This window comes from Myxocyprinus asiaticus, chromosome 21, assembly GCF_019703515.2.
Source record: "Myxocyprinus asiaticus isolate MX2 ecotype Aquarium Trade chromosome 21, UBuf_Myxa_2, whole genome shotgun sequence".
In the NCBI taxonomy this organism is placed as follows: domain Eukaryota; kingdom Metazoa; phylum Chordata; class Actinopteri; order Cypriniformes; family Catostomidae; genus Myxocyprinus; species Myxocyprinus asiaticus.
Window position 1 is genome coordinate 42,872,630 of NC_059364.1, and position 14,422 is coordinate 42,887,051.

General features: G+C 37.2%; 1 protein-coding gene across 1 annotated transcript in view; it reads left to right on the plus strand.

Moving 5' to 3' along the window:
- Positions 1 to 14,422, plus strand: part of LOC127412315 (1-acyl-sn-glycerol-3-phosphate acyltransferase epsilon-like) — a 32,959-nt gene that overhangs the window by 5,183 nt on the left and 13,354 nt on the right. Inside the window, exons 2-5 of the mRNA XM_051648563.1 lie at positions 8,973 to 9,039; positions 12,144 to 12,259; positions 12,982 to 13,071; positions 13,483 to 13,573. Of these exons, the coding sequence (XP_051504523.1) occupies positions 8,973 to 9,039; positions 12,144 to 12,259; positions 12,982 to 13,071; positions 13,483 to 13,573 (364 nt within the window). The remainder of the gene's footprint in view (positions 1 to 8,972; positions 9,040 to 12,143; positions 12,260 to 12,981; positions 13,072 to 13,482; positions 13,574 to 14,422) is intronic.

Genomic DNA, 14,422 nt, shown 5'->3' on the forward strand with positions numbered 1-14,422 from the left:
CATGGTTGTATTGACAAGGAAAGTATTTGGGGCAGTTTTAACTGTTCATGAGGTGGATGGCCTGAGGGAAAAAAAACTGTTCCTGTGCCTGGCTGTTCTGGTGCTCAGTGCTCTGTAGCGCCGGCCAGAGGGCAACAGTTCGAAAAGAAAGTGTGATGGGTGAATGGGTCAAGAGTGATTCTACCAGCCCTTTTTGTCACTCTGGATGTGTACAGTTCTAGCAGGGTGGGTAGGGGAGCACCAATAATACTCGCAGCAGTCCAAACTATCGTTTGAAGTCTTCTGATGTCTGACTTGGTAGCTGAACCAAACCAGACAGTAGGGCTGAAACGATTAGTCGAAGTTATCAACAACGTTGACAATAAAAAATTGTCGATGCAAATTTTCATTGACGAATAGACGTTTGATTTCATTTAACGTAACATGAGATCACATTAAACGCTAATGATGATGCACGAGTGCAGCACTGCAGTTCGCGCCTGACTGAAGAGAGGAAGAATTACACGGCTCACAGTCCAGATGCACTCTAAACTTTCTAAACAGCTTCAGGTGATGTAGATCACAAAGTATGAGGGAATTATACAAAAATACCAAATAAGTAAATACAGAAGCACTTTCGTTGTGGAATAAGCAGAGCCAGAGCTCTTTAAAGGAAACACCCCGGCGTTACATCTTTAATGCAGTTATATTTAATGCGTTATAGCTTTATTAAAGTTCAAATAATACGGAAGCAGATCATGTAAAAAACTAGGCTTTTTTACTGCCATTTCTCTGTGTGGTCAGCACTTCTATGAGTTGCGCGAATGTCCCGATCTAAGGGGGAGAGATTGAAACTGCGCCCGTCTGAGGCACACTCTGTCGTGGGGACACTCATCCCTCGAGCACGCACGATTAATGCAGCTAGATTATAACGTGATGGCTCGTGACTTATTGAATCATAATACAGTTGAAGTCAGTTGAAGTTTACATACACTTTAGCCAAATACATTTAATCTCAGTTTTTCACAATTCCTGACATGTAATCGTAGAAAACATTCCCTGTCTTAGGTCAGTTAGGATTACTGTTTTATTTTAAAAATGTGAAATGTCAGAATAATAGTAGAGAGAATGATTTATTTCAGCTTTTATTTCTTTCATGTTCCCAGTGGGTCAGAAGTTTACATACACTTTGTATGCTTCACGGTTGGGATGGTGTTCTTCGGCTTGCAAGCCTCACCCTTTTTCCTCCAAACATAACAGTGGTCATTATGGCCAAACAGTTCAATTTCTTTCATCAGACCAGAGGACATTTCTTCAAAAAGTAAGATCTTTTGTCCCCATGTGCACTTGCAAACTGTAGTCTGGCTTTTTTATGGTGGTTTTGGAGCAGTGGCTTCTTCCTTGCTGAGCAGCCTTTCAGGTTATGTCGATATAGGACTCGTTTTACTGTGGATATAGATACTTGTCTACTTGTTTCCTTCACCATCTTTACAAGGTCCTTTGCTGTTGTTCTGGGATTGATTTGCACTTTTCGCACCAAACTACGTTCATCTCTAGGAGACAAAATGCGTCTCCTTCCTGAGCGGTATGATGGCTGCGTGGTCCCATGGTGTTTATACTTGCGTACTATTGTTTGCACAGATGCACGTGGTACCTTCAGGCATTTGGAAATTGCTCCCAAGGATGAACCAGACTTGTGGAGGTCCACAATTTTTGTTTTGGCTGATTTCGTTTGATTTACCTATGATGTCAAGCAAAGAGGCACTGAGTTTGAAGTTAGGCCTTAAAATACATCCACAGGTACACCTCCAATTGACTCCAATTAACCTATCAGAAGCTAACTGTCCAAAGGCTTGACATCATTTTCTGGAATTTTCCAAGCTGCTTAAAGGCACAGTTAACTTGGTGTATGTAAATTCTGATCCACTGGAATTGTGATATAGTCAATTAAAAGTGAAATAATCTGTCTGTAAACTACTGTTGGAAAAATTACTCATGTCATGCACAAGGTAGATGTCCTAAACGGCTTGCCAAAACTATAGTTTGCTAATATTAAATCTGTGGAGTGATACATCCTAAGTGTATGTAAACTTCTGACTTCAACCGTGTCACTGTGCATTTCTTATCGTGAAGAAAATTGGCTATGCATAGCTTTTATGAGAGTTTTTTTTTTAAAATTTTTAGTTAAAGATGGATTGAAGTGAACAAAGGTGAGAGATGGTAGTCTTCGCCCCATTATACACTGCAACAAAATACATTTTTTATTTGTTTATGTTTTGGCTTGTTTTCGAATATATACATATCTAAAACTCCTTTAAAACAACATACATTTTCTTTAGCAGCTATACTGCAGAAGAAAAATAAATTATCTGAGAATGTTAAAAATAATTATTTTACAAAGTATTTGTAAAATACAAATATTTTAAAATATCTAAAAATCCTTAAAAAAAAAAAAGATCCATATAAGATATTTAGACTTGCCTTTAGAGAATAGATCTTGAATATAAGTATATTTTGTCTTTACCGCACTCGCGGAAGTATAACCAAGTGAAAAAATACACTTATATACAAAATACACTTATATTTTAGATACATTCTCTTAAAGCAAGTCTAAATATCTTATATGTTGCTTCTCAAGTAAATCTATCTTGTTTTAAGGATTTTTAGACCATTTTAAATGGAAAACAAGACAAAAACACTTGATAACAATAGAATTTTTTTGCAGTGAATTTCTTTACTGAATTAAACTTTTCCCTTTAATTCAATGAATGTCATTTAGAGGTATTTTTAATTTTTAAATGATTTTGTCCTCTTTATTGTTAGTGAGCACATTTAATACAACCATTTAAGTCAGGGCACAAGCTGAATAATCGGTTAAGAACTAATGATTAATCGTTGCAGTTGACGAATAGTCGAATAATCGTTCGATTAATCAGTTATCAAAATAATCGTTAGTTGCAGCCCTACCAGACAGTTATAGAAGTGCAGAGGACAGACTCAATGACTGCCAAGTAGAACTGTATCAGAAGCGCCTGTGGCAGATTCACAGACCGTATATAATAGAAGTTTTATTGATATTTGCCTTTTATCATTAGAAAAGTTAATGGGAACTGTTGAGGAGAGACTGTTAATTCATGCTTCAGAGGAAGATTTATGAGTGTTCCACAGGATGCTGGATCACAAGTTGTGTGAGGTTGGTTTATTACATCTGTTTAAACGAGATATGCACATTTTTGCAGATGGTATATGATATTAGTTTTAGCAATATTTGCCTTTCTCATTAGACAAGACAGTTAACTGTTGAGGAGAGAGAGGGAGAATGAAACAGGTGATCACTTTAACATTATGAGCTCAAACGCGTCTGCCGTGGCTCTGATATGCGGACCGTTTAAATGAGACTGTTGCACACCGGTCTATTATTGTAGTACCACGATGGCGCGTAACAACAAAATGAACTGTGACTAGATATTTACATGTCTCAGTCGCTTCACATGCAAGCAGGCGATTATCAGCACCCTCAAGAAACAAATCAGCCAAAGGGGAAAATTTATATATCGGGTGATTTATCAGCCTCTGCGATATTTCAGTCAACCACTAGTTATTATTATTATTATTATAAACTTCAAGAAACTCGACATCTCAAAGCAATGCAACATCGTAAATTACTGTATACATAAGTTAAAGAAAATATCCAATGAAAATAAATGCTTCATTAGGCTCTAAAGATTTAAGTATTCTCTGTGGAGATTATATAAATATCTGAAGGCAAACATGTGGGTTTGTTTCTTTATATCTAATATCATTCAAACAGAATTTTATTAAGGGCTTTAAGGTAAAAAATAAATAAAAAAAACTCAGATGGAATTCAAATGGGTCACGTAAGTTTTGTGGTTTTTGCCGCAATATTGTGAGAAGCCAGATTGAGTAGCCAGAGTGATCCCGCTCTGCGCTCGAAATGGGAAGCCTGCTGGATTTGCGTGCGCTTGCATGCTCCACAGATATCACGCGTGACAATTATGTGAACCAAAGCTGCACTTGAGAACGTGAGAAAAATGTCATTGATTTTGCTTTGGTGGCAGCCAAAACATTTTCGTTGTCTGAAAAACCCTGTCCATGTTTCTTCAATTCTTTTAGTGTCACGTGAAGCCCTGACCACTGATAGATACGCTCACGCCACATACATGGATATTTACATATCCTAATGTATAGGGATGCACCGATACCACTTTTTCTCTTCCGATCCTGATATCGGAAATCTCAGTATCGACCGATCCCAAGCCGATACCAGTGTTGTTTTTTTGCATAATCAGTTGAGAATATCTTTACATTATTGTGTGGAACTAATTGGGTGTGCTCTTTAATATGTAAAGAAACACAAACCTCTAACTACACATTATTTCAATATAAATGTATAGCTTAATGTTTTATTTTTTTGGATTTTTCCCCTTTTTCTCCCAATTTGGAATTCCTAATGTGCTTTTAAGTCCTCGTGGTCGCTTAGTGATTCGCCTCAGTCCGGGTGGCGGAGGACGAATCCCAGTTGCCTCCGCGTCTGAGACCGTCAACCCGCGCATCTTATCACGTGGCTTGTTGAGCGCGTTGCCACGGAGACATAGCAACCGGGCCAATTTGGTTGCTTAGGTTGCTGACTGAGTCACTCAGCACGCCCTGGGATTCGAACTAGCAAGCTAGCAAACTCCAGGGGTTGTAGCCTGCGTATTTTACCACTGAGCTACCCAGGCCCCCTAAATGTATAGCTTATTAAGAAACACTTTATTATTAACTAGTATACTGGATAATGTAGCAGCAAAATTAACAGTAATTCCAGTATATGTCATCAGTAGAAAAGAAGCCCCTTTTTTTTTTTTTTTTTTCTTTCCACATTTTTTTTCAACTTGTATCTGGAATTCACATTCACACAGTTATTTTTTGGAACCCATTCAACTTAAATATTATTGTAATTAGGAAACAAATGATGATAATAATAATATTATAATAGTAATATATCTCAATCGTGCACCTTTTAGCAGGATCCACCGGTCTCTCTCTCTCTCTCTCTCTCTTCCTCACTGCCACACAGCGCTCACTATCCCCTGAGTTCTGATTACACACACCTGCATGTACCACACTTTCACACATACTCTTTGTCTGTTCTCATCGATAGTATCTCTGAGATGCCAGACTGTTCTACTATGTCAAACATACCTGTGTCTTCATTATTGCCTGCAAGTATCATAAGACTGTTGTGAGTTATCTGTTCATCGTGTCTATACCCTGTCTGGATATTATTCAACCCACTCTGCTCAACTGGATTTACTCACAATGTTTACATCACTGTTTCAATCATCTGTTCAATAAATCCTGCTACTGAGTTCATATCTCTGCCTCCGTGAGTCTCTCCGTGACACCTTTAACTTTTAAACCCTCACACTTTTATTTTGACATTCTGAACTCTCCAGGAAGTCCTGTACGTGTCTGTTTGTAGGAAAGTTCACAGTAGTTTAATTTGCTTCTTATTCATATTCTGGTAAAAAAGCACTTCCAGTGCCGTTCTAAATGCTTATTATAAGTGAACCGAACTATTGAGCATCGACATCTGAGATGTTGTTTGTGAGTAGCACTCAAATATTGTGCACCGCTGTGAAGGCTAAAAATAGCCACGATCTGTGTAAACAGAGCAGCGCCATTCAATAACGCGCAGGAGCTGCATGTGCATTTTATATATTTACTTATTAAACACAGCCTTTTGTGATTCACAGAGCTATCGCACGTCTTCAAGTGGCTTTGAATAAAATGCATGAGTCATTTGAACTACTTTGTGTTTTTATGGTTCATATGGTCATTTTTTGAGCTTGACAGTAACGAATATGACTAACACACAGTATCGGATTTGGATCGGACTCGTCGCACCGATAACCGATCCGTCTAAAAACGTCAGTATCGGAGCCGATACCGATCAAGGTATCGGATCAGTGCATCCCTACTAATGTACACGATGTAGCAATATACATAGATGTTCAAACCTTGCAAATCACTGTTTCCTGCTCGTTTGTCAATTTTTACCGGTTTATCATGTCTACTTGTATATGCTACTGCTGTGAAGTAGATAAAATGTCTAGGCTGACCTTTAAAGCAAGTCCTTTACAAATGGTTGTGGCAGTTTTCAAACAAGCATGGTTTGTTTTAAAGAACTTGGTCTAACTGTGCCTATCACCAGTCAGCAAGGATATATAATCTAACGTACTTTAGAGAGATGTTGTCAATAAATGTCTTTTATTTTTTATAAACTGATAACGGAAGGTGCGTCCAACACACCTTTCATCTTGGTTGTGAATTAGCTATGAAGTTGAAATCAAAGATCAGCCACAGCAGACAAACCATAAAGTAGTTGGTTTTCAGATTTGAATACATAAAGGAGAATGACTTCTACTGTTTTACTAATAAACATGTTAGACAGAAATCTCTGTTAGAGGTAGTAAAGACACTATTGTTGTTGTATTTTGGTAATATGTCAGTGAATCTCAAGAAAATTTAAGAACACCTAGGTTATTTCACCCCAAAATAAAAAAAATAATTTAAGTAATTACATTTTGCCTAAAGAAAATGAAGGTTATTTAAGGACCATTAAGAATTTTTGAATTTTGACATTCTAGTTATAACAATTAAGTGAAAAACCGACATATTGGCTAGGCTGATTAATCAGCCGATACTTTTGCCAGTTTAGTATTATTTGCGGTTTAACAGACGTAACAAATTTATTGCCATTTAGCATACATTTTATTTATTTTTTTATTGTTAAATGTTTAAAATATAGAATTTTAAGTAAATATTGTGTTAAATAAGTGTTCACTTTAGTGTCAGAAATTAACTTTTCCATTGAGGGGCAATATTTGCCAGGGACATTTTTAACTTTTCTGAGGGCATATTTGATCTAATCCTATGTCATCCTTTAATGTCAAATGGTTCAGTTTAATCAATTTATTAACAAATTTTCAGTCTGAAAAATATTTTTGCAATATTATGTATACATAGGCCTAGAATTGAAAGTTAAGAAATGTATTAGATGTTACAACGCAGGAATTTATTACCAGGGATTTTTTGCCCCCACATTTTTGATGGTATTTTTGCACCAAGCCCCATTAATTTCTTACTTACATTCAGCAAATGTGTTTTAATTGTCACAATGCAATACCAAAAAAAAAAAAAAAAATCGAAATGGTCCTTAAAATGGGCCAAAACATTGACCACACATGTGAAGCAAATAACTTCGATCATCTCCTAACAAGGCCACATGTCAAGATCTGACTTGATTTGATGGTAAGCGAACAATCAGTTCTCGTAGTCAATGTGTTGAATGCAGGAGAAATGGGCAGGGTAAAGACCTGAGTGACTTTGACAAGGGCCAAATTGTTATGGCCAGACGACTGGGTCAGAGCATCTCTGAAACGACAAGGCTTGTGAGGTGCTTCCGGTCAGCAGTGGTGAGTACCTACCAACAGTGGTCCAAGGAGGAACAAACTGCAAACCGGCGATAGGGTGTTGGGCGTCCAAGGGTCATTGATGCACGAGGGCAATGAAGGCTATCCTGTCTGGTCCAAACCGACAGAAGGTCTACTGTGGCACAAGTCAAAGAAAATGTTAATGATGGTTACGGGAGGAATGTGTCAACACACAGTGCATCTCTCCCTGCTGAGTATGAGACTGCGTAGCCACAGACCGGTCAGAATGCCCTTGATGACCCGTCCACCGTCAAAATCGACTACAATGGACACATGAGCGTCGGAACTGGACCTTGGAGCAGTGGAAGAATGTCGTCTGGTCCGATGAGTCCAATTTTCATTTATATCACGTGGACGGCCGTGTATGTGTGTGACGTTTACCTGGCGAAGTGATGGCACCAGGATGCACTGTGGGAAGACGACAAGCCAGTGGAGGGAGTGTGATGCTCTGGGTAATGTTCTGCTGGGAAACCCTGGGTCCGTTCATGTGGACATCAGTTTGACATGTGCCACCTACTTAAACATTGTTGCAGACCAGGTACACCTCTTCATGGCAATGGTATTCCCTGATGGCAGTGGCCTCTTTTAGCAGGATAATGCATCCTGCCACACTGCACACATTGTTCAGGAATGGTTTGAGGAACATGAAGAGTTCAGGGTGTTGCCCTGGCCTCCAAATTCCCCAGATCTCAATCCTATTGAGCATCTGTGGGATGTGCTGGATCAACAAGTCCGATCCATGGCGACTCCACCTCGCAACTTACAGGACTTGAAGGATCTGCTGCTAATGTCTTAGTGCCAGATACCACAGGACACCTTTAAGGGTCATATTGAGTCCATGCCTTTGCGGGTCGGAGCTGTTTTGGCGGCACGCAGAGGACCAACATCATATTAGGCAGGTGGTCATAATGTTTTTTGGCTCATCAGTGTATATTCTTATGCAAAATGTAATTTCTAGATTTTTGTCTTTTGATTATTGGTGTGAGGTTTTGTGAGATTCACCCATATTGTAAGCCAAACACAAAGTGGTCGATGAAAGCATTCATCACACTATAGCTCAGACAAAGACCACTTCATTGACATGCTGCATAAAACATAAGTGTCTTCACCTAATGCTTTTAAACAGCTTTACTCTGAGAGACCTGAAAGCCCCTGTGGCATAGTCAGGATCCATTGCCATAAATATTGTAGGTGAATGTTCTTGCTAAATTCTGCCTATTGATTTAATGGTTCAGATGAAGTCATGGTGTTGCAATGAATTTAAACCATTTGTTCGGGGCACAAACTCAAAATCCATATTAAATTGCTTGTTGGACCAGAGGTTGTACCATGCCCTATTACGCTGGAAAAAGGTTACGTTTAACTGAGGTAGTACCTTTTCAGGCAGGGTCAGTAAATTTCAGACAGTAATATCCTCTCAAGTCATGTTAATTCAAACTATGATGATGTTCTTTGTTGTGTAATCCATTGAAATGTATCTAAATCTCTGTCCAGATTGTCATTTATGGGGACATACCAAAGAAGGAGAACGTGGTCTACCTGTCTAACCATCAGTCAACAGGTAAGTCTTGATGTTTTGAAGTCAAACCTTACAAAATATTGGTGATTTTATACCATGACAATACCATGATTTTGGACAAAATTCAGAATTGTAAGAATTGATTTCCTATTCATGAGTTGGAATTTGAATTGATTTGGCCACACCCTACAGGGTGTTGAAGTGGAAATACAGGAAGAGGTAACTGAATTGCAATTTAAAGACATTCAACACTGTCATGGTCAAATTTTGCAACAAACTGTGAACAATTAACTAATTTTGCCCTGATGTCTACTATACGTTTGCATATACACTACCAGTCAAAACTTTAGGGTCACTTACTCATTCATTATTATAATTATTATTTATTTTATTATTATTATTATTTTCTTTTTTTTTTTTTTTTTAAATTTGGAATGCCCAATTCCCAATGTGCTTTTATGTTCTCGTGGTCATGTAGAGATTCGCCTCAGTCCGGGTGGCGGAGGACGAATCCCAGTTGCCTCCGCATCTGAGATTGTCAACCCGCGCATCTGATCACGTGGCTTGTTGAGCGCGCTGCCACGGAGACAGCGCGTGTGGAGGCTTCACTCCATCCACCACAGCAACCACGCTCAACTCACCACTCGCCCCACCGAGAACGAACCACATTATAGCGACCACGAGGAGGTTACCCCATGTGACTCTACCCTCCCTAGCAACCGGGCCTATTTGGTTGCTTAGGAGACCTGGCTGGAGTCACTTCGCACGCCCTGGGATTCGAACTAGCGAACTCCAGGGGTGGTAGCCATATTATTATTATTATTATTATTATTCCCATTTTAGAATAATAGTAAAGTCATTAAAACTATGGAATAACATAAATGGAACTATGTGAATTTTGTGAAAATAAAATCCAAAATAAATCAAAACTGTGTTATATTTTAGCATCTTCAAAGTAGTCACCCTTTGCCTAGAATTTGCAGACATGTACTCTTGACATTTTCTCAACCAACTTCTTGAGGTATCACCCTGGGATGCTTTTTAAACAGTATTGAAGGAGTTCCCATCTATGCTTGGCGCTTATTAGCTGCTTTTCTTTATTATTTGTTCCAGTTTCAAAATTTCTTTTTTTATATAAAAATTTTAGTTTTGTAATTAATTAATATGTTGGCACAATTATATTTTTGTCTACAAAACTAATTTCAAACATTTAAGCATACGCCTTCAGATCAAAAGATTAAGATCATGAGAAACATTTCAGTCAAGTGACCCCAAACGTTTGAATGGCAGTATAGATTTTCATTTTTCTATACAGAATCACTAAATGTCCACTAAATTATTTTCAGATAACTTTTTAAAAATAAATATTGACATCAAAATTTGGTGTAAATTAAAGCATTCTGGGAAAGTGCTGTTGCATGAAATGAAATGTATAAATATTTACTGGCTTCAATACAAGTTAAGCTCAGTCGACCACATTAAACTATATTAAAAAATAAATAAATACATTAAAAAGTTGTGGTTCCATTAATGGAAGTGAATGGGCCAGTCAAAAAAAAACCCTCCATAAAAATACACATTGTTTCAAAAGTATAGCCACAAGAAATTAGCATTATACACATGTAAACATTATTATTGCATTTGTTACATAAAATAACAAGTCCTCAAAACATTCACGTTGAAAATTAGCGCCCTCTAGAGGTAATGAGGTAAAAATATTTATATGAAAAATAAAAGTCTTTCATATATGGACAAGTCATATATCAAATGAAAGCTCTCATTCTCAGGTATGTGACTGTATAGTTAATTTTGTTGCCCTAATACTACAGTTTGAAATATTTCCAAAAGAATCACAAAGTGAAATATAATTTGTCATCAAATACAAACGTCTCATTTATGCTCTGATAACCACTGCTGTAAGCCCCAAATAAATTTATCTTCTAAAAAAAAAAATTAAATGTCTGTGAGCTTGCTTGGCTGAAGAATCCAATATTATATCTTAGATGTCCAGAACAAAATATGCCATCCAGAAGGAACAGCATGCAAAACATATCATCAGAAAAATATATTTTCAACAATTGATGATAAAATGTGTTATAGCAAAGGGAAGGATCTCCGCTTTCTAATGACACCTAGATTGAGCTTCTAGTCCACTCAGAGGCCGAGATATTCAATGAAACAACGAGGGTGGTGCTTGAACTGACATTTAGAATGAATGTCTATGGACAAGCACATCTGTGAGGGCTAAAATACGTTAGAGTGCCACCTACATTTCAGATCTGTATATTGTGATGGGATTTAAATATTTTTTCTAGTGCTTTCTGCCATCTAGTGGAATAAAATGAGACTTTTAAAAGTGAGGTAGAGTAAACGGAGCAAGAATTTCGTTTACATATTTAAGATTTAAATTATTTTATTTTTTTATCATAAGATTATAAACATACTAAATTATTTATGAATAATTGGAGTCTTTTTATTATTTGGGGGTTCTCTGAAAAATGAGACCAATTTTTGCAATTACTCCACAATATGTGTGAATGATGAGCTTTTAAATTTGGGGTGAAAAATTGCGGGCGGCATCCCAAAAATGCACCAGAGTATAAGGGGTTGAGGGACATATTTTCATATGTCATATTTTGTGAAAATCAACATTATACTTCAAATGAACTTGTATTGAACCTGAAACATTTCTTTAAATACAAATGCATTAATAAACTCATCTAATGTTCCTGGAAATACCACATATGGTATATGTTGTTTGTATAATAACGTTTAAGGGTTATTCATACTGATAAAAGAAACGGATTATTAAAAACTACCTTTCCAGCAGTTGTATGAATTTCATTCCATTTGAATTTTACTTTGTTAAATACAATTTTAAATTGCAATTCTGCATCATGTTTGGTACTTCATTGAAAATTTAATTAAACTGAATTTTCAAATTAAATGTAAGAAATTACATTGAAATTTAAAGTCAATTTCAATTCAATTCTGCATGGTGCACAATTCTGCATGGTAGTAGCATGGTATTCTTTAAAATACCATACAAATAATATGATAAATAGGCTAATCATTGAGGTCTACCATGTTATTGCCACCTGATACAATTATTCTACCATTTGTAAGTGTTGTGTTCTCAATTGAAGCTGATTGGATCATTGCTGACATGTTAGCCATCCGTCAAAATGCACTTGGACATGTAAGGTACGTCCTGAAGGATGGGCTGAAGTGGCTTCCACTGTACGGATGGTATTTCTCACAGGTAGTCTACACCTCTAAGGCGCTGTTTCCACCTGGTATTGAGATGCGTTTTCGGTGATCCGATCACTAGTGGTCAGCTGAGACGTATTGCTCTTGCCACCTAGTATTACCATGCATCTCAAATGCGTCTCCTGTGGCCATTTGTGTTCGGATTTTCGAAGGGTCTTGGATTTTATGACGATGTACATCAATCACTATGTCAGTGTGTTACTGTATGATAATAAACGGCAAAAAAAAAACAACATAAAAGACAATGAAAGCGGGAAAACTGTTTCTCCAAGATGCTACACTACAGTAATACACACTGAAGAAGATACGTGATGTTCTCGTCATCGTGTATGTATTCACTATTTCACATTTTTTGATTGCATGGTTACTTCCTTTTAAAGCCACATGTAACCGGCAAAGGTTAAAGTCTTGTTTTAGTGCAGCGGTTGATTGACAGGTGAGGGGTGGCGCTTCACTGCTGTACGGGACGTAATCAGAATGGATTAGCATTCACACCTCAAATACGATGTGGTCACATGCATTTTTGACTACCTCCGTATGTGGTTTCAGTGATCAGATTTCAAAGCGTTTACGCCCTGTTTACACTTGTTATCGGATCACCAAAAACGCATCTTAATAACGGGTGGAATCGGGATCTAATTCATGAGAACTGGACACATTGTGTAATTATGTGATTAAAATGAGCACTCGCAGGACTATAAATGTCATTCACAGCATGGTGGAGTGTATGTGAAGAGAAGTGCCAAATTTGATGAGAGAGCCATGAAGAAGAAACTTTTATCTCAGGCCAAACTGGGCACACCAGTGAGTATGAACTTATTTTGTCACTTTTAAAATCATATTGACTTTTTGGGTAAATATGTGACCTTTTTTCCAGACATTAAAAAGCTTCCTCTGCTTCTCTTTATTTCATTTTATTTTTTTGGCTTAAATACTTTTTCCCATGACTCTACTGGAGCTATCCAGCTGTCTCATTAAATCATACAATGTTTCTCTCATGGAGCCAAGCTCTTTCTCTTTCATCATTAGCAATGGGACTCCACGTTGTCCCCATATTTGATATTCCCAAGTTTTGTATTTTCACCCCATGAAAGAGCTGAAGAATGCCTGCCTACAGCTGTCCTGTCCCACGACTGCGAGATACCCATAATTCACTAACATGAGTAAGCCCTTCAGTCTTATGACTCTGTGTTCCACTATTTGTTTCGGATGCAGATGTATCTTGTCATCTTCCCAGAGGGAACCCGCTACAACCCAGAGCTCAAGAAAGTGATCGAAGACAGTCAGGCTTTTGCGGCTAAAGAAGGTATTGTGAGGTCATGAGATGTCTAATTATATTTTGATCATGAACATATTGTCCACATCTGCACAAGTTTTGATTCTACCCAGTGCCTAGAGTCTTTTGAATTGGCTCACCACAATGATTATTTATGATTCGTTCAGTGATTCATTCCACAAGTTACGCCTTTACGGCAGTAGGTGGCGACAATTAAGCGTCTTATGTGTTTTGAGCGAGTCATTGAATCACAGGCATTTAGTTGTTCATGAGCCCATGTATGGGAGCAAACGAGAACGATTCTTTAACTTCAAAAGATTCGTTCAAAAACACTGATTCATTCACCAGTGTAATATTAGTAGTGTGCAGTGTAATTGCTACCAGTGCAGTCTGATTGGTGAGCACTTCATGTTGATTGTTAGTAGTGGTCAACCCATATGATTTTTTTTTTATGGTTTATGCCAATACCAGTATCTAAAGAGCAGGGTGACTAATGGCTAGGGCTGTCATGATTATGAAATTTGGCTGTTGATTAATTGACAAATAATTGCGATTATGAGGATTAATTGTCATAAATTGTCTTTTTTTTTTTAAGGTGCTTGTGTGCTTCATACACCTTAAAAATTCATTTTTACATATTTAACTTCAAGCATATAAATCAAATAGTAAAAATAGGGATATATGATTTCCTTCTACAGCTTTAAAAACTTGTGAATGACGTGAACGTGATGTTTTAAATATCAAAACATTCTAAATACTTAAAATATGTCTCTTTGGTCAACTTTGGTTTTGGTCAGTTTTACATTTACTCTTGTTTTTGGAGCTCATATTTTATATTATTTTTTTCATAAAACTAAACTAGAATTTTTTTATATATTA